General features: G+C 45.0%; 1 protein-coding gene across 2 annotated transcripts in view; it reads left to right on the top strand.

The window, feature by feature from the left end:
* ptchd4 (patched domain containing 4) overlaps positions 1-12,678 on the top strand; it is a gene marked incomplete at its 3' end in the record, with an annotated part of 51,308 nt that extends 38,630 nt beyond the window's left edge. For both annotated transcript variants that reach the window (XM_080790881.1, XM_080790880.1), the window contains exon 4: positions 10,991-12,678. In XM_080790881.1, coding sequence (XP_080647007.1) covers positions 10,991-12,678 — 1,688 coding nt within the window. The remainder of the gene's footprint in view (positions 1-10,990) is intronic.
* Positions 12,679-20,804: the final 8,126 nt, after the last annotated feature.

The following is a 20,804-nucleotide window of genomic DNA, read 5'->3' as shown; positions in this document are numbered from 1 at the left end:
TATACAATTAAGTGTAGTATATGCATGTCCTCAAGCCTCATCTGAAGACATGCGTCATGGGAACTGATTTGCGACTTTAATACGTCTAGTACGTCACATGGTTTGACCCTATAGTTTAACCAGTCAGAGAGGACACGAGGGGTACCCTCCAGCAGGCGCTCACTAGCTGCATGGCGGGGAGACTCTCCAAGGACACGTATGAGAACAACACAGAGCCGGCGAATGGAAACTGAATATCCACCGAGGCCGTTTCTCTCAATACCAAGAACACAAACGATTTTCTTGGAAGCTTTCCAAGTTAACTTGAGAGAACAGTGAAGACCAAAGAATATTATCGTCTCATACTATAATGTATACGTCTGGCTGAATCCTCCAACGTACATTCATAAATGTAGCCGGTAAATTAAATTAAAATATTTCCATAACTTGTGGAAACTTCAAAATGTCTTTGGCTTTGCCAGAAATACATTTGCAATTTTTCCTTAAACATGAAACATGCCGATTGCCGATCACACAATTATTAATATACAGTATGTTGTTACTGTAGTAGTAGGCTAAGTCTATAACAAGCATTTATCAGCAGAGTTGAGTATTATAAATGTCGCTGAAAGTAAATTCCCTTCCTGTTAATTCACTCCATGTTAGCTACGTTGATTGTTATCAGTGTGCTGAATCTGAGGGGAATGAGATCAGTGGAGCGGAGCCCCCTCTGTTGTTTGCCAATGGATGTTACTCACTTTCTTTGAAGAAGTTGACAGGTACATGCGGGCACTGGTCCATTGAGTATCTTGAAATCCAAGCCCATTGCAAGTTGCTGTACTCTGTCATCTACCCTAGAAAGAACACAAGTGGATTTTTATTGCTGGAAAATGACAAAACATTCCCCCTAAAGACAAAAGTCAGCACGCACAACTATTAGAAATAGTGCTGAGAAAAGCCCTCATCGAGTGTCCCAAGGTCGATGTAGCCCAAGATGGCCAGGGCCTTCCTAACCACAGGATGTTAATCACAACAGGCCCCTTGGCACAGATCTGGACCCACTTGTGGTGACTAGCTGGAGGCCATCTCTCTCTCTCTCTCTCTCTCTCTCTCACACACTTCCCTTATGTCTCTCACTGTTTTTCCTTTCTCATTAGGGCTTCCTTCTGTCACCGTTTCCCTATTTCTGTCTTCTGATACTTTCCCTTCCTCATTAGGTTGTTATTACCCTTCCTCTGTCCTTTACGTATATCCTTTCCTGTCTCTGCATCTCTCTCTCTCCTCTTGTGATATTTGTCTCCATCAGGCCGAAGGCATGGGGAGAGTATGTGCGTTGCACTCCGTCCATCCGTGTTGTCCATCTGTCTGTTCGTCTGAATACAGCTCATCTCTATAGCACTGTTGGCCCGGTCGCTGCCAAACTGTGCACACACTCCATGCATGCCAATTCCAAACCTCTGCACTACATTTTCCAGAACGGCCTGCTATATAGCGCCACCATGAGGCAGATTTACTCCTACAAATTTTAGCCATTCAGTATGTGACTCTTTTTGATACAGAGACAGTCATGGCATGACGGCAAGACTAACTGTTCAGGAGAGGAGAAAAACGGGGGTTTTTTAATCCAAAAATGAGTTAATAGCACAGGCAGACTTTACACACTAGAGCATGTCTGAAATAAATGTCAGAGCTGAAATTGCTATGTGTAATGTTAAGAGTCCACAGAAGTGAACCTTTCAAGCCTGTTTTCTCAACTCGCTGTTTTCTGCAAGAACATTACTCTATATTTAGTCTATAAACCATATCTTCAAAACTGGTGGGTCAAACTGAACAACCATGAATGTCGATTTGAAGCTATGATTCCGTGCTTTGCAGAATTAAATCATGTTTATATACTCCTACACATCGTTTGTCCAAACATCACAAACCCGACTTGGTCGAGACCTGTGCTCCGAGGAGCAGTTTTTCTAGTTGTCCGTCCATCTGTTTTTTGTCTTTTTTTGCTGGATTAGCTCACACACCAACACACTGAGCTGCATAGACCAACAGAACAGCACTGTGGGGGAGTGCAAAGGAAGAGGATGAAATAGTCAGACTGAACTATCTCAAGACATGTTCTGTATGTACGTGGCATCTCAGGAAAACGAGGAAATGGCATAAAACTGAGATATTATTATTATTATTTTTTTTTTTTACAATTATACCATATTGATTTGGACACAAAGATTGCTTTTTTTTTCTCCCCGTCTCAACTCCCCTTCCGACATCGTCAACGCACTCTCTTTCTCTCCTTATCAGTTTATTGAGTTTTGGGTTCACAATTGAGCGAGGTCCCTCTCTCGCCTCCACCAACATCTCACAGGATTGGCTCGTCCGTCATCTCCAACTATATAGATGACAAAAGAAACGGCGTGCTGCTGAACAGACGCGGAGAGTCTGGGGAGACGGGGCGGGGCAGCAGGGGAGCCACGTCCTCACACTCCCCGCTGTGATTAATGTGTTTTTTAAGGGGCCTCGTCGTGCCACCAAAGTTTTAGAGCAGTGATTTAGCTTAATGACTCAGAGCCTTTTCTGTGTATTGCCAGGGGAAGACAAGAGGGGAGCACAAATGCAAGCCAGGGTCTCCATTAGAGGTCTGCTGTTGGGGCAGGGGGGGGTGGCATTATTTTCACATCAGCACTTCACCCTTGGCTTCAAAAAAAAAAACAGTCCAGAAGACAGACTGCTATAACAAACTGCCCCCCTGTGCATTGTCGATTACTGTACTGTACCTGCAATGGTTCAAATTTAAAACGGGTTAAGCATCAAATGCCGATTGATTTTTCATTTGGAGTGCAAGATTCGGAAACTATAGGTTTCCCGACACTTGTATGCGGGATACTGTATCAGCATTGATGGTTCAGCAATTCACAAATCAATCGTGCTGCAACACGTTTCCAGCCTGTAGATCAGCCATTGTTGGTGTGCGACAACAAGAGTATATGCATCTACTATAACTCAGGTTAGGGTTAAAAATGGCATTCATAAAATTGCCATCATAAAATGTTGATGTCCTGTGTGTGTGTGTGTGTGTGTGTGTGTGTGTGTGTGTGTGTGTGTGTGTGTGTGTGTGTGTGTGTGTGAGTGTGTGTGTGAGTGTGAGTGTGAGTGTGAGTGTGAGTGTGAGAGTGAGTGAGTGTGTGCGTGTGTGCGTCATGGGTTGCTGTGCTCTCCCATTTTACAGTTTGTTCTGTATTTCCTTTTTTCGTGAATTTTTTTTCTACTGTACCTTCTTGTGCATTTTCTCTACTGTATAAGTTTTGTTTTTATACTGTCCAGCTCTTTGGTCAACCTTGGCTGTATTTTAAATGTGCCCTAGAAATGAAATTGACTTGACACGTGTGTGTGTGTGTGTGCGTGTGCGTGTGCGTGTGTGTGTGTGTGTGTGTGTGTGTGTGAGAGAGAGAGAGAGGGAGAGGGAGACAGAGGGCATTAGATGGTATTCAGACTGTCACATGTGTTTCTGTAATTGTGTGTACTTGTGTGCGTATCTGTGCGTCTGTGTGACGTTGTTTTGGGAATAGCAAAGGGACAGTAGTTGAATTGTATTACTGCAATAGCCAATTAAGGCTCTGCCTCCTTCAATAACACCCTGTTTCTTCCACATCCATCCATCAGTGAACAGGGACAGCCAGTTCAAAATGCAGACAGTCTGAGACATCTTGGTTCCAAAAACCGATTAGCATTGAGCTGCAGTCACACTTCTGTCCCCATGCTCCTCTCTCACTGTATCTTTTCACCCCCTTCGTCATCATCATCATTGTTAATGTTGATTGATATGATCCTGGATTGTCCAGACTTTGTTAGGTTGTATTATTTAGCTTGGAGTACATTGGGTGTAAGCTCCATGCAACTGGATTCAAACCCAGGGTGACAAAATAATTGAGCTCTCACCCTCCATCCCCAAGCTGCTATGGTCCAATCACAGCTAAGCATAACACGGGTTAGACAAACCTCTCCATGATAAAACATTGTTTTAGAAAATAAATCTCACGCACATATTTTTCCAGTGCATGTGGCAGGCCTTGTTGACGGATTTGGAAGAGATTCTGAAGGTCTGGTTCCAAAAACTAACCAGTATTAAATGTGTAAAATCCATGATATTTACATTGGAATGAATGAGCCCAGCTGGAAAGTGTCTAAGTGGGAGAGGGCAGGGGTTAGCTAAAGGTGAATTGTCGGGGCTAGTCAACAACGGGTCCACCCTTCAGGTGCCTGTACTAATGGCCATGTAGTGAACACCAGTTATAGCGCAAATTATGAACTGTCCTCTTAAGTTGACTTTGGGGCCAGAAAATTAACATGTATCAACATGAAAAGCCTTGGTGTACCTGCTCAAGTGCTCATCATTCTATACAGTACTTGTTGTTACCTGCCATGTTGTCTCCTCCTTTAGTCTGAGAAGCCTGTCAGGTTACTTGACATGTGTCTGAATATGAATACAGTTGTGGTCTATGCTCATGTTCAACTCAGCCATCCTCATTTAGATTCCATTGCCATCTCAGTTTTCACTCAGCAAGGCTGTTGGAGACAGGCTACTTTAAAAGAGAGATACAGTGCCTTTCTGAAATTTCCCAGGAGTTGTGTATCACTAAATGATTTACATTTTTACTTTTCTTGCCCAAAATTGAGAAATGTTGTACTGAGACATAATGTAACCCAGCTCTTGCAGGCTATTGCAAAACATGAATGTGAATCAAGGACAGAAATAATTGCTTTCCTTTAGTACATTCATTAAAAAAAACAAAAAAACAAATTGGTTTATATCGAATAGTTTAGTTTACAGGGCAATTTCAGGGGAAGCTCTTGCCGATATGAAATAGAGAGGAAGAATTATTTTCATGATGAAAACGTATGTTACTACAACGCAATCACGTGTTATAGCTCTGAATAGAAATGTCAGACCTTTGTTACATAGTGGATGAAGGGATGTTAACAGTGCCTGCCTGCCTGCCTTGATCTTAAAAGGGAATGAATGGCAGACAACTGATTTATTTCGTTAACATAACGCACAAACCACACCCATGACTAATTCAGGAACGTTTAGCATGTACCGCCTCTGCCTACTTTTACAGTGTAGCATTGATATAAGACCAGCTCAGTGGCCTTGTGGAGTGTCCGCCCTGAGACTGGGAGGTTGGGGTTCAATCCCCGGCCGGGTCATACCAAAGACTCTAAAAATGAGACCCAGTGCCTCCCTGCTTGACACTCAGCATCAAGGGTTGGATTGTGGACAAGTCCCTGTGACATACTGTACTAGCGTCATGTCCAGGGGGTGTCCTTGTACATCAAGCTGCCTCACGCTACAGAAACAGGAGATAGGCTCCTGCCCCTATGGGCCTCATGGCTACAGAAACAGGAGATAGGATCCTGCCCTATGGGCCTCATGGCTACAGAAACAGGAGATAGGATCCTGCCCTATGGGCCTCATGGCTACAGAAACAGGAGATAGGCTCCTGCCCTATGGGCCTCATGGCTACAGAAACAGGAGATAGGCTCCTGCCCTATGGGCCTCATGGCTACAGAAACAGGAGATAGGCTCCTGCCCTATGGGCCTCATGGCTACAGAAACAGGAGATAGGCTCCTGCCCTATGGGCCTCATGGCTACAGAAACAGGAGATAGGCTCCTGCCATTATGGGCCTCATGGCTACAGAAACAGGAGATAGGCTCCTGCCCCTATGGGCCTCATGGCTACAGAAACAGGAGATAGGCTCCTGCCATATGGGCCTCATGGCTACAGAAACAGGAGATAGGCTCCTGCCCCTATGGGCCTCATGGCTACAGAAACAGGAGATAGGCTCCTGCCCTATGTCCAGGGGGTGTACTTGTACATCAAGCTGCCTCACGCTACAGAAACAGGAGATAGGCTCCTGCCCTATGGGCCTCATGGCTACAGAAACAGGAGATAGGCTCCTGCCCTATGGGCCTCATGGCTACAGGAACAGGAGATAGGCTCCTGCCCTATGGGCCTCATGGCTACAGAAACAGGAGATAGGCTCCTGCCCTATGGGCCTCATGGCTACAGAAACAGGAGATAGGCTCCTGCCCTATGGGCCTCATGGCTACAGAAACAGGAGATAGGCTCCTGCCCTATGGGCCTCATGGCTACAGAAACAGGAGATAGGCTCCTGCCCTATGGGCCTCATGGCTACAGAAACAGGAGATAGGCTCCTGCCCTATGGGCCTCATGGCTACAGAAACAGGAGATAGGCTCCTGCCCCCTATGGGCCTCATGGCTACAGAAACAGGAGATAGGCTCCTGCCCTATGGGCCTCATGGCTACAGAAACAGGAGATAGGATCCTGCCCTATGGGCCTCATGGCTACAGAAACAGGAGATAGGCTCCTGCCCTATGGGCCTCATGGCTACAGAAACAGGAGATAGGCTCCTGCCCTATGGGCCTCATGGCTACAGAAACAGGAGACAGGCTCCTGCCCTATGGGCCTCATGGCTACAGAAACAGGAGACAGGCTCCTGCCATATGGGCCTCATGGCTACAGAAACAGGAGATAGGCTCCTGCCCTATGGGCCTCATGGCTACAGAAACAGGAGATAGGCTCCTGCCCTATGGGCCTCATGGCTACAGAAACAGGAGATAGGCTCCTGCCATATGGGCCTCATGGCTACAGAAACAGGAGATAGGCTCCTGCCATATGGGCCTCATGGCTACAGAAACAGGAGATAGGCTCCTGCCATATGGGCCTCATGGCTACAGAAACAGGAGATAGGCTCCTGCCCCTATGGGCCTCATGGCTACAGAAACAGGAGATAGGCTCCTGCCATATGGGCCTCATGGCTACAGAAACAGGAGATAGGCTCCTGCCCTATGGGCCTCATGGCTACAGAAACAGGAGATAGGCTCCTGCCATATGGGCCTCATGGCTACAGAAACAGGAGATAGGCTCCTGCCATATGGGCCTCATGGCTACAGAAACAGGAGATAGGCTCCTGCCCTATGGGCCTCATGGCTACAGAAACAGGAGATAGGCTCCTGCCCTATGGGCCTCATGGCTACAGAAACAGGAGATAGGCTCCTGCCCTATGGGCCTCATGGCTACAGAAACAGGAGATAGGCTCCTGCCCCTATGGGCCTCATGGCTACAGAAACAGGAGATAGGCTCCTGCCATATGGGCCTCATGGCTACAGAAACAGGAGATAGGCTCCTGCCCTATGGGCCTCATGGCTACAGAAACAGGAGATAGGCTCCTGCCCTATGGGCCTCATGGCTACAGAAACAGGAGATAGGCTCCTGCCCTATGGGCCTCATGGCTACAGAAACAGGAGATAGGCTCCTGCCATATGGGCCTCATGGCTACAGGAACAGGAGATAGGCTCCTGCCCTATGGGCCTCATGGCTACAGAAACAGGAGATAGGCTCCTGCCCTATGGGCCTCATGGCTACAGAAACAGGAGATAGGCTCCTGCCCTATGGGCCTCATGGCTACAGAAACAGGAGATAGGCTCCTGCCCTATGGGCCTCATGGCTACAGAAACAGGAGATAGGCTCCTGCCCTATGGGCCTCATGGCTACAGAAACAGGAGATAGGCTCCTGCCATATGGGCCTCATGGCTACAGAAACAGGAGATAGGCTCCTGCCCTATGGGCCTCATGGCTACAGAAACAGGAGATAGGCTCCTGCCCTATGGGCCTCATGGCTACAGAAACAGGAGATAGGCTCCTGCCCTATGGGCCTCATGGCTACAGAAACAGGAGATAGGCTCCTGCCCTATGGGCCTCATGGCTACAGAAACAGGAGATAGGCTCCTGCCCTATGGGCCTCATGGCTACAGAAACAGGAGATAGGCTCCTGCCCTATGGGCCTCATGGCTACAGAAACAGGAGATAGGCTCCTGCCCTATGGGCCTCATGGCTACAGAAACAGGAGATAGGCTCCTGCCCTATGGGCCTCATGGCTACAGAAACAGGAGATAGGCTCCTGCCCTATGGGCCTCATGGCTACAGAAACAGGAGATAGGCTCCTGCCCTATGGGCCTCATGGCTACAGAAACAGGAGATGGGCTCCTGCCATATGGGCCTCATGGCTACAGAAACAGGAGATAGGCTCCTGCCCTATGGGCCTCATGGCTACAGAAACAGGAGATAGGCTCCTGCCCTATGGGCCTCATGGCTACAGAAACAGGAGATAGGCTCCTGCCCTATGGGCCTCATGGCTACAGAAACAGGAGATAGGCTCCTGCCATATGGGCCTCATGGCTACAGAAACAGGAGATAGGCTCCTGCCATATGGGCCTCATGGCTACAGAAACAGGAGATAGGCTCCTGCCCTATGGGCCTCATGGCTACAGAAACAGGAGATAGGCTCCTGCCCTATGGGCCTCATGGCTACAGAAACAGGAGATAGGCTCCTGCCCTATGGGCCTCATGGCTACAGAAACAGGAGATAGGCTCCTGCCCTATGGGCCTCATGGCTACAGAAACAGGAGATAGGCTCCTGCCATATGGGACTCATGGCTACAGAAACAGGAGATAGGCTCCTGCCCTATGGGCCTCATGGCTACAGAAACAGGAGATAGGCTCCTGCCCTATGGGCCTCATGGCTACAGAAACAGGAGATAGGCTCCTGCCCTATGGGCCTCATGGCTACAGAAACAGGAGATAGGCTCCTGCCCTATGGGCCTCATGGCTACAGAAACAGGAGATAGGCTCCTGCCCTATGGGCCTCATGGCTACAGAAACAGGAGATAGGCTCCTGCCATATGGGCCTCATGGCTCGGCAAGGCTACTTATTGATACAACCCTATGATGCTTTACAACACTAGTTCCCAAACCATTTCAGTTGAGACCAAAAACATACATTTGGTGTCTCACCACCAGGAACCAAAGTTACCAAACAAATCCATTATGAATTACCGGTAACCATTTAAAGGCATACTTACTCGGAATTCGGGATGCAAAAGAAAATGGGCCCTTGACCCACAAATGGGTCCCAACTCATTGTTTGAGAAACTCTGCTTTACAAGATGAGCCCTTGTCTCCATTATCCACCAACACCTGAGTCTCATCAATCACTGTAATGGATCCTGGTGCTTTTCCAATCACATTGAGCAAACGACACGCTACTTAATGTCCTATTTGTTGGAAAAGGATGCAGGCGATGTTGCTAAAAAAACAAATCAGGGGTGTGAATTTCCTTTCCTTCCTCTACACATCCTCTACTAACCGGCTGACACGAGCTAATTGAGTCGTCTCATGGTTTAAATGAAACCAAAACCAGGCAGTGCCAAGTTTGCCAATTAACTATACCTGACTTATTATCGTTGGGCTAATTCTTCAGCTAATTTGTTTTTTCCCCTTCTGTGTATCATATCTAATGCTGTAAAATGAAAAGCAACTTTTCCATTCCATTCCTGTCCCGTCATTTAGTTTACCTCCATAGATCTGAAGACAAACCTAAAACAAACTAAAAACAAATGTGCTGATCCACAGAACCCCATGTGAATGGCCTGCAGGTCTAAAACCACTGCGGTTCACTTGTGTTGAAATATTTAGATGGCAGATGCATGTTGAATTATTCTGGTGTTCAGGAATTCATAACAGGTTCCTGGCACAGCAAAAAGATGGCTTGAGTACTTCACACATAAGCAGTACTGTATGTGTGGGCAGTCCACTATGCTGTACTCTGTACTGTATGCCTTTGAACCATGCGTTTCATCTCTATCTCTGTCACTGGAGAGAAAACGAACAGATTTCACTTACGCGAATAAGCCTATGGTGGTAGATATTGTTGATATTTTAAATAAAATAAAGTTGAATTATGACAGGCTGCAGTTGGCTGCCGTCAAAAGAACACATGCTTTCCAAGGCTTGATTTGGGGCCCAATGATGAATACAAAATAAATATCAGCATCCTATACTCGCTGCCCGTTGACCAAAAGTTAAAACAAATCATTAAACACACTCACCCTCGTGACCCTCCTTTCTTCCGTTTTGGCAAGGAGGCGGCGGCGGCGGCGGCACTGGCAGCTCTACGGTGGGCAGACATCTTGTGAACGCTGAATGGAAGAAAGGAAGGATAAAATCAGTGGGGGGTGATATATTAGATATGGGGGTGAAATTATGACAGGCAGTTGCTGCCGTCAAAATATGACCCCCAGTCAAAAAAACACTGTTTGAAATAGACACTCATGCTTTCCAAGGTGTGATTTGGGGCCCTAAAGATGAATACAAAATGAATATCAACATCCTAATACTGTCCAATACTTAGCTAGGGAGGGGGTGAAATTATGACAGGCAGTTGCTGCCGTCAAAAAATGACCCCCAGTCAAAAAACACTGTTTGAAATAGACACTCATGCTTTCCAAGGTGTGATTTGGGGCCCTAAAGATGAATACAAAATGAATATCAACATCCTAATACAACCACACCTATACAGTACCATATATCATATCACCTATATCGCCACATCACCATATCAGCTACTACTACCATCAGCTCCCAGTACTTCTCATATACGACTTGCCGCACCCAAGCCGTGCTACTCGTACGCTGGGTTGGCGGTGCCCGGGATCGAACCCATGAACTTGTGGTCCAAAGACGAGAGGTCTATACCGACTGAGCTACCTGGACACATATCCTTATAGGCGCAGTTATATTAATTATGGTCATTAAGTGTCAGAATAGTTTACATGTTGAACATTTTCCAAACAATTGCAGAAATTGCAAATATACAAGCTCACGACGCATGTGATGTGATGCTTTGTGAGCTTGTAGATCAGATATTTCCACTATGTTTTATAAGGCTAAATATGGCCTGTTTTAGCCATAGTACATTTATTTTTATTATTACTTTTGTATATTTAGTACAATTTTGTTTACAAAGGCCAAACAGGAATGTCATTTTTATTTCCGTTAAATCGTTAAACGCAATTATTTGTATGACAATTAATCTTCAAGTAAAATCATGATTGTGACAGCAGTATGACCAAGTCCCGTTTCCTCTCTTTCCAGGCCACGGAACCAAAGGGGTGTTCGAGTTGCTGGCGGGGTGGAGGAGAACGCGGGAAACCCTTCCCTTCAAGGAGCGCGTGGCGGACGCCTTCGCGGACGTGATGGTCTGCTACACCATGACCAGCTCGCTCTACATCATCACCTTCGGCATGGGCGCCAGCCCCTTCACCAACATCGAGTCGGTGAAGGTCTTCTGCCAGAGCATGTGCGTCGCCGTCCTCGTCAACTACTTCTACGTGTTCTCCTTCTACGGCTCGTGCCTGGTGTTCGCCGGGCAGCTGGAGCAGAACCGCTACCACAGCGTCTTCTGCTGCAAGATCCCCTCGGTGGAGTACCTGGACCGCCAGCCCACGTGGTTCAAGACCATGATGAGCGACGGCCACGACATGACCACGCACCACGACACCGTCCCCTACCAGAACCACTTCATCCAGCACTTCCTGCGGGAGCACTACACGGAGTGGATCACCAACACCTACGTCAAGCCCTTCGTCGTCATCCTCTATCTCATCTACGCCTCGTTCTCCTTCATGGGATGTTTACAAATCAGCGACGGGTCGAACGTCGTGAACCTGCTGGCGAGTAACTCTCCGAGCGTGTCTTTCGCGCTCACCCAGCAGAAGTACTTCAGCAACTACAGCCCCGTCATTGGGTTCTACATCTATGAACCCATCGAGTACTGGAACTCCACGGTGCAGGAGCACCTGAGGACGCTGAGCCACGGCTTCAACAAGATCTCCTGGATCGACAACTTCTTCCACTACCTGCGGGTGGTGAACGTGAGCGCGTCGACCAAGAACGACTTCATCACCGTCCTAAAGGGCGGCTTCCTGCACAGCCCGGAGTACCAGCACTTCACCGAGGACATCATCTTCTCCAAGAACCGCGAGAGCGACGGCGACGAGTACGACATCATCGCCTCGCGCATGTACCTGGTGGCGCGCACCACCGAGAAGAAGCGCGAGGAGGTGGTGGAGCTGCTGGAGAAGCTGCGGCCGCTGATGCTGATCAACAGCATCAAGTTCATCGCCTTCAACCCCACCTTCGTCTTCATGGACCGCTACAGCTCCTCGGTCATATCGCCCATCCTCACCTCGGGCTTCAGCGTGCTCACCGTCCTCATCCTCACCTTCTTTCTGGTCATCAACCCCCTGGGGAACTTCTGGCTCATCCTGACGGTCACGTCGGTGGAGCTGGGCGTGTTGGGCCTGATGACCCTCTGGAACGTCGGCATGGACAGCATCTCAATCCTGTGCCTTATTTATACGCTGAACTTTGCCATGGATCACTGTGCGCCGCACCTGTACACGTTTGTGCTGGCCACCGAGCACACGCGGACGGCGTGCATCAAGTCGGCACTGGAGGAGCACGGGGCGGCCGTGCTGCAGAACGCTTCCTGCTTCGTCATCGGGATGATGCCCCTGGTGTTCGTGCCTTCCAACCTGACCTACACGCTGTTCAAGTGCTCCCTCCTGACCGCGGGCTGCACCGTGCTGCACTGCTTCGTCATGATGCCCGTCTTCCTCACCTTCTTCCCGCCGTCCAAAAAGAGACGAAGCAAGAAGAAGCGAGCCAAGCGGAAAGAGCGGGAGCGCGAGCGAGAGCGCGAACAAGAGCGCGAGCGGCAACGCGAAGAGATCGAGTGCATCGAAGTCAGGGAGAACCCCGACCATGTGACCAACGTCTGAGTGGGGCGTTAACGTGAAAAAGTGGAGCATCGGCAGGTGTCCATCAAGTGATTGGTGGATGAGAGAGGTGTTTGGCTGTCCAATGGTGAGGAGGCACCTTTCGGGGGGGGTCCAGGTCTCTGAGATGACCCCTGACCTGATAATATGGGGACGAGGCACTCGTGAACCCCAAGCCAATAGCGGCCATGCTGGCCAGAGTAGAGAGCAGTCCAATTGATCAGTCCTTCATTCTGGACAGTGTATCTCATTTGCACAACCTGCAAAATGCTCACGGTCCCAAAGCTCTTTCCCAGATATTCCTAAATTAAATACAACAATTCATACATTATCTAGGACCAATACTTACCTAGCAATATTATAATTTCTAAATGAGTAAACTCAAACCTTTGCAATTACTGGATATTTTCAGACCCTGGTACTGCAGTCAAAGGAGAATATTGAAGCTTCTCAAGGGAAGTGCGGAAGAAACGTATTCATCAAATTCGTTCATAAGAGAGGATCCATCTGATTAGACTGGGGGTTTCAGTTTAAAATGTAGTACATAATTACTCTTTACACTGATAACTACGTAGAGACAAAGAATCAACCAAAACCTTCTGTTAGAGGGGAAACATTGGACCGACAGCACATTGCATGCTTTTCTCTAACACCAAAATAGTTGAATAAAACAGCTGAACTCAGCAGATGGCATACACTGTGTCCATTATGAAGAATTACTGTATCTTGCACATTACATCATGTGAGTAGAATTGTCAAGGTTAATTTAAGCAAGAGAGAAAACTAAGGGCTCCATTTTCGTCACCGCTGAACCCCTTATCCCTAAACTTCTTTGCCTTTTTCTTTTTTTTTTTACTGTTTTTGCAATGAATAGTTAAAATGGCCAGTCTACAAGCTCACAACGTGTCAGTGTAGATTGGCTAGTTGAAAATTTCAAAATTTAGGGATAAGGGGTTTAGCGGTGACGAAAGTGGAGCCCTATACGTCTGCTTTATTTCAGAATTCACATAGTAGTGTAATGGAGCCAGGGATGTGCATGCAGTAACAGCGTGACAAGACACTGTTCATTATGGCAATTAATGCTGGGAGAGACGGTGCACCACCTAAGTAAATCCTAAATGGCTTTTACAACCAGACCGACCACACGGTAAAATCCTGAGTGTTCATTTAACTCTGAGTGTGTCAATATAGAGCGCCGAAGTCTGACGTCAATATCTATCGATAGAGGGCGCAAATCCACAGGTTCATGTACTTTTTATTTGTATTGTAATCCCCATAGGGGGGGATTTCAGATGGCCTCATATAAGAACTGCGTTTGAAAAATAAACATGTCACCCCGGCCGCTTCACTCACATGGATATGAAGAATCAACTGACTGAGAGAAAACGCTAATGTTACTCATGCTACTGAATTAGTTACATTTTCGCTAGAAGCAGACTGTATCATATATGAGTGACTGACTGTTGCAAACGATACAGACAATAACGTTCGAGACAGCTTGTTTATTTTTGGACCACAACGCTTATATGAGACGATATTAAGATGAGCCCGTGTTATTACTTCCGCGAACCAGGGGAATTATCGAAGGGACGAACGAGTTACGTCAGGACTTCGGTGCTCCATTGTATTGACTCTCGAGTTAAATTATGTAGGTGTTGAATCGTCTTCTTTTTACATTGATAAAGTGTAAAAGCATGTGTGGGGTATGTCAATTTCAAAGGTTTGCGTGAAATTACTTAAACTTAGATTATCCAGAATTGTTTAGACTGGATGAACCCACGTGGTGCCAAATAAATAAGAATTATGTGCATGTAATTCTGTGATGAATCCCTATGGAAAGTGTGTCAACCAACACACAAATCAAAAAAAGTTAATAGATTCATAAATATTCTAGCCAATTTCAGTGGTCTCCTGTTGTATTTAGAATTGCCTGATCACAAAGGTCACAAAGGTGGCATCTAAAATTAGTATAAAATGTGCTTTATTTTAACTGCAGATTTGAAAGATCACTTGCAATACTTGCAATGATGGGTCCGAAATGAAAGAAGGGAGGGTGAAATTATTAGCAACTTCCCTAACATGCTCGCTCCATCTTTGGGCTCCAAAATGGACACCCTCTCCCCAGAGGGTAAAGCCGCCGGATTTACTTAGGTGTCACAAACAGCCGATTGACAAGCTCACAACATGTTGCAGCGTGACACTTCGTCAGCTAGTAAGATTGGCTATTTTTGGTGTGGGACAGCGTGATAGGGATCTCTGTTGCAGTCCAGAAACAAACGCACTCAAGGTCAGCTGCCTCACATAATACAGACCACGCTCTGACCTCTGCCAGGCGGTGCTCGCTGCTCTGGCTCCTAGCATGCGATAGAGAGGCCTCACATGTAAAGAGATGTAACCACAGATCCCAGGTGTGCATATATACTCAGAATGAAAGCCTGGGGAATTCTGAAGCGAAAATTGTATAGAAAAGGGGCAGGGCCATTTACACTATCGGCTGGGCCTCAGAGCTTTAACACACACACACACACACACACACACACGTCCCAATGCTCCATGTCACCACTCAATCACAGTTTAGCTCCATCCACTGTTTCCAACATGAGTTTTTCCCCCAAACCTCCATTCAGAGAGTATAGTGAGAATGGAGAGCTGGCCATGTGAGTGAGCCTAAAAGAGAAGATGTGGCTGATTGCAGACCGGTCGATATCTTCTTTCTCACTGGGATGGGTTTTGCTTAACTGTGTGCCATTGTGACAAAAAGAGGGCACACTGTATTCTGTTTTTTTAAGCTGCTACTTGTATGTGTTGTGAGTCTTCTTCTTATCCATAGGAGCGAAGAGTTAATCAGAACAGCAGAGGGGGTTATACTGTACTGTGCATATTGGACCAAATGTGAAACACGTGCGAGAATGTTGATTATGTGCGAGAAAATGTCTATTGTTGTTACTGTGGGTACGGTATTTAGAAACCAATACGTGGAAAAAGACAACTATTTTATCTTCAAGTATGAGATGGCAGCTTATCATAAATGACGCCTCGAATCGATCTGGCTGATCATACTTTAGGCACACCAAGCCTTGTGTAAATCAATTATATTTGTGAACAAATTAGAGAGAGATCCTCCTTCTCATGCTGTATTAATTAAATACTACTGAAAGCCATGTATTTCTCACTTGGGATGAACAAAAGTGTAACTCATGTCATGCGATTGTCAGATCTACTGTGCGTGGAGTTAGTAATCCTAAGTGTCAACTAAAGAAGTGATATCCCTGGATGTTCCTTGTGACTTGTACAACAGTGTTGCGGCTAGATAGAAGGCAAAGCTACAGTAAGGACCTTTTGTGCAGCACCAACATACTTAGAATTTCAGTAAAGAATGTCTTCAGGGACTGGCTTTTATACAATGGTTACCATCTGCTGTGTGCTGTTTTCTTCAAAGTAGTGCATAAACATTTTTAAACACTGGAGAAAGCGAGAACCATTGCTAACCAGCATCACGGTCACTGACAATGTGGGCATATACTGTATACCACAAAAGTGCTGCTAGCTGTATTTTATAATTGGGTATCGGCTCAATTGCCAATACTTCCATGGAACGTATCTTTGACTATAAGATTGCTTGGCTGAAAATGCTAGTTGTATCATTAACAAGAGCCTCAATTGTTTTAATTATTTTCATGAAACAAGCAAATAGCCTATTGTCCTACTCTGATATGAGCAATAACAGGCCAGCTACTTACTGCAAATAAAGCAGTGAACTTCATCACATTATGTAAAAGCCATGTCATGTGTATAGCAAGAAGGCATGACATTTTGAGAAACCGGGAAAATAATGCAAAACTGAAATAATTTACTTCCCCAAAACTGACTGTGTATGCATGGCACTGTATTGTATGTATGTATGTATGCATGTATATAATTTTCTGTATTAAGTCTCTGCGTATATTTTATTTTGCTACGCCGTAGTGACCTATGTTTGTTGTTTCAAAACATATTCTGTAACACCATGTGCTGCAAAAGAACCGTCATTTATGTTCCAAAAACAGAAGCCAGAGAATATTCTTCTCATGTGTAAAATAACTGTACATTACTCTTTTCTATATTTTTTTAAAGAAAAGGGGGAAAATATAATATAAAGATTTTTAATGACAGAATTCTTTTTTTATATAAAAAAGCAATAAAAAGAAAAAAAACGGTTTAACACAGTAGGCCAGTAATAAACAGTGGAATGTTACAAGTACTAGATCTTATTCCTTGCACACTGCAGTGTCATTGTTTGCTGATGATATGTTTTATATGGAAGACTGGCCACAGTTTTATTATTTTTGCCTGTGTGTCTCATCACCATGTGGCCATTAGATTACTGGAGAATATGAACAGCCTCTTTTCTACAACACAAAAATGTATTCAGGCTTGGCGAGGGTATACTTCCTACCAGACATAAGTCACATCTTATACAATAGTTTAAGAAATATAAAATATTTACACAAATCATTTCAACTCTGATGTACAAAGGTTGATAGTTTGCTTTACATTTAGTCCCCACCTATTGTAAATTACATTACCTGTCCTGACTAGCCAGGTTCACCATTGATAGAATTACACCTGGTGCTGAATGCCGTCTAGTGAGTCTACTGTGCGTTTTAAAGGTTTGGAAGTCCACCAAATACTAACTGTAGGTTATGTCTAGGATAGCACACAGAGATTGAATAAAAAAATTACAGTAGCATGGCTTTCTGTGCAAAGAGAAAGATGGATGCTTTGCTCTGTTAATTAGGATCAGGAACTTTGCTACTGCGGCATAGGGGGGGTGTGTGTGCGTGTGTGTGTGTGTGTGTGTGTGTGTGTGTGTGTGTGTGTGTGTGTGTGTGTGTGTGTGTGTGTGCGCGCGCGCGCGCGCGCGCGCATGTGTATATGTGTGTGTGTGTGTGTGTGTGTGTGTGTGTGTGTGTGTGTGTGTGTGTGTGTGTGTGTGTGTGTGTCTCAATAGAAAGTTGTAAGTAGTAGTTGGTCTATATCCTTCTGTTCTACGCCCCAGACACATAATCATATGTCACTCAAATACGCTGCTCCAAATTACTTTAATCAATGAGATTCATCCCATAAGTCCTTGGCTATATAGCATCTGTACGGCGGTGTAGGTTTTAATGGTAACATAACTCGACTGACTTTGTGGCATTATCCCTAAAACAGTCTTCTTGTGTGCTGTATACATTTCAAAAACGGTCTAGTTAACACTCTCATGACTGAAGTAAGGCCACCTACCACACAAGCTGAATGCAAGACCGAAATACCTTTTTTTCCTGTGATGTTATTGGCTACTGGCTACTTTGACACTCAAGTGTTAGGGTTGGGCCTGTGAACATATTTATTTCACAGCACTAATAGCTAATTTAGTTCATAAATTAGTATAGTAGAATGAATAAGCGCTACGACACCAGCACAGTCTCAGTTCTCATAAGCAGGGACAGCACAGCATTCCCGTAAAACAGGGCAATAAAATTATGCAATCCCAATTACACTTGCTGAACAATCTACATGGCAGCAAAGAGAAAACAAGCAAAGCGTTTTAATAGCAGCCTCAGACGACAAATTACTGTTTTATTATTTGTAATCTTATCTTATCTATGTCAACTAATCAAGCCACAAAATTGACTTTTTGTCTCGTTCATCAAACCTGTTGTGTAAAGACAGTCAATGTTGTGGAGAAAATAAACTCAAATGGAAATAATGTTACACTAGCAGATAGAATGGACAGGGTTTCACTTCTTGCATTGTTCCTTTTAGCTATTGTAAGATAACGAAATTTATTTCGTTTACACACACATTTATCTATCTTGTTTGTTTAATTAATTTGTACATTTCAGGATTTAATTTAAAAGATTGCAAAGCAATACCCTTCTGGGTGTACTGATGTCAGAGGACAACAGTGGTCCATTTGCATTTACCAATATTTTGTAACTTTGGGATCCTTATCTTACTGTATTCATTTATTGTATCATTTGGTTGATAAAAATGTTGACCCAAATGATAGAGATCTTTTAGAGTTTAGTACAATGTGTTGATGTCAAAGACACTGCAATGCATTTGGCTTATTCGTCATAATATACTGTGGATATATCAGCTGAGATTATGGTCATTTTGATTTAGCCTTAGATATTGTGTCTTAATAAGATGTATGTAAAGGCTATTCTTTCATAATACAAGAATAGCCTTTACATAATTATTACATCTGTCATAACAGTGTTTGCAGATGAACCAGAGACCACTTCACTTTGAGGTCATCATCATGCAAATGCTGACCTTCTGAGAATAAGGGTGCACTTAGTCAGAAATGTTAAAGATTATTTGGACAACCTAATTTTTGTTTAATCCATAACATTTTTAGGGTGAGAATTCACAAAATGGCCTCTCCTTGAACTTAGTTCTGACATGATGAATTATTAAATTCAGTGGCATTCCGATTTATAACTCCTGGTACCTTTATAATCAAACGTGCCACTGCCTTGCCTTCTGCGATATCCGCGTTTCCTTCAATACAGATCATATCCTGGAGGTATATCTGAAATATTGATGTTTGTCGAGGTGTTCTTGAGCAAGACAAGGAACTCTCACCTATATCTGTCTAAAACAAAAAGGCTTAAAAAAAACCATACTGTATATGTATGCCGTTGTTGTGAATTCATGGGCATTTGTCCCCTCATACTGTATGGGTTCAGTAACATTACATACTGTAGCTGTCACAAAGTATTTCTTTGCTTGGCACTGGCTTGGGCATGCACATGATGATGATAAAGATGTAACTAACACACACACGGTAGGGCATGAAAACATCCCTCCATAAGACTTTGTGGGGGCTTGCTGTGTGGCCTTCGGCAGCACTTTTGCAAACCATTGCTGCTTCGTTCTAAGTGGCAGGACGACTTAACCAAATTGAAAGTGATGGAGAGAGAAAGGGACAGAAAGAAAAAGGTGTCAGGCAGCGAACAGATATAAAGTAAACATGCTGCCAGCAAAAAACATGAGGCCTCATTTGAATTTGAGAATATTTTATCAGTATAGTGTAGTGTGGTGTTTTTCGCCTTTTCGGTGTATGGAAATTACATGACTGAGGCAGACAAGCTGTCTGACAAGCTGTCTGCCTTCAGCAATGAGGCGGTCACAGTGACATTAGCACGGAATAAATTAAATAAAAACTTGAACCGCTAGTGTCATTCAGTGAAAATAGGTGAACATTTGGCAAAAACTGTTGATGTACAAGCTTGTTGTGAGCTCGGCTATTTGTATTTTCACTATATATATTTTTACTTACAATTAAGTAGGCCTACAGTATGTGCATACACGTGTTTGAGTGGTGAATTTGTGGAATTACATTAAACACAACAGTATCCCTGAAATGAAAGAGCAGCTGGTAGGCTACAGTACATTAGTTCTGTGACTAATCTTTGAGAGTGAGTTCCTGAGACATTACTTGACATACAGAAGAAAATGGAAGCATTTCTGCCAACATGCATACTCCGTATGTGGTCCATATGGTATGCTGTGACTATATGTGCAATGGAGTATAAATTAAGCTTGAAAGTTTATACATGACTTTGTGAGTTCTACTGTACGGTGGTGTGTCATCATAATCCCCCAGTGGCAGGCCAGACTGCCTGCTCCGAAGGAGATTGGCAGCAGGTGTGGCTGGTCCCTGCTTCATTGGGGTATTATTGTGCCAAGTGTCTTGCCCAGGGATATTTTTGGCTCCCACCTTGTCTTAATCCCATCGTAAATAATTCTCTCTCTCTCTCTCTCTCTCTCTCTCTCTCCCTCTAAAACCTCTCATTGTGAGTGAGTGTGAGTGTGAGTGTGTGTGTGTGTGTGTGTGCAGTGCACACACACGTGTGACACACGTGCGTGTGCATCTGTCCCGGGTCTAACTCTGGGAACCGTCCAACGGATTGACCTCAAACTTGGCATGTGTTCCAGCGATGAGCCTGGCGTGTGCATCGTCCAGTTGGAAACGATTTTCGAGAATTGAAAAACCCACGGACGTCTGTATCCGTCTGTCCGAATCTCAGGCCACGTCCTCAGACATCTAAAAAAATATACGTATGTCAAGAGTTGTTTTCAAAACGTTTACTGTA

Source organism: Protomyctophum bolini, assembly GCF_963924005.1.
Source record: "Protomyctophum bolini genome assembly, chromosome: 19".
In the NCBI taxonomy this organism is placed as follows: Eukaryota; Metazoa; Chordata; class Actinopteri; order Myctophiformes; family Myctophidae; genus Protomyctophum; species Protomyctophum bolini.
Note: the sequence above shows the minus strand (reverse complement) of the source record. Positions and strands in the feature narration are given on the sequence as shown.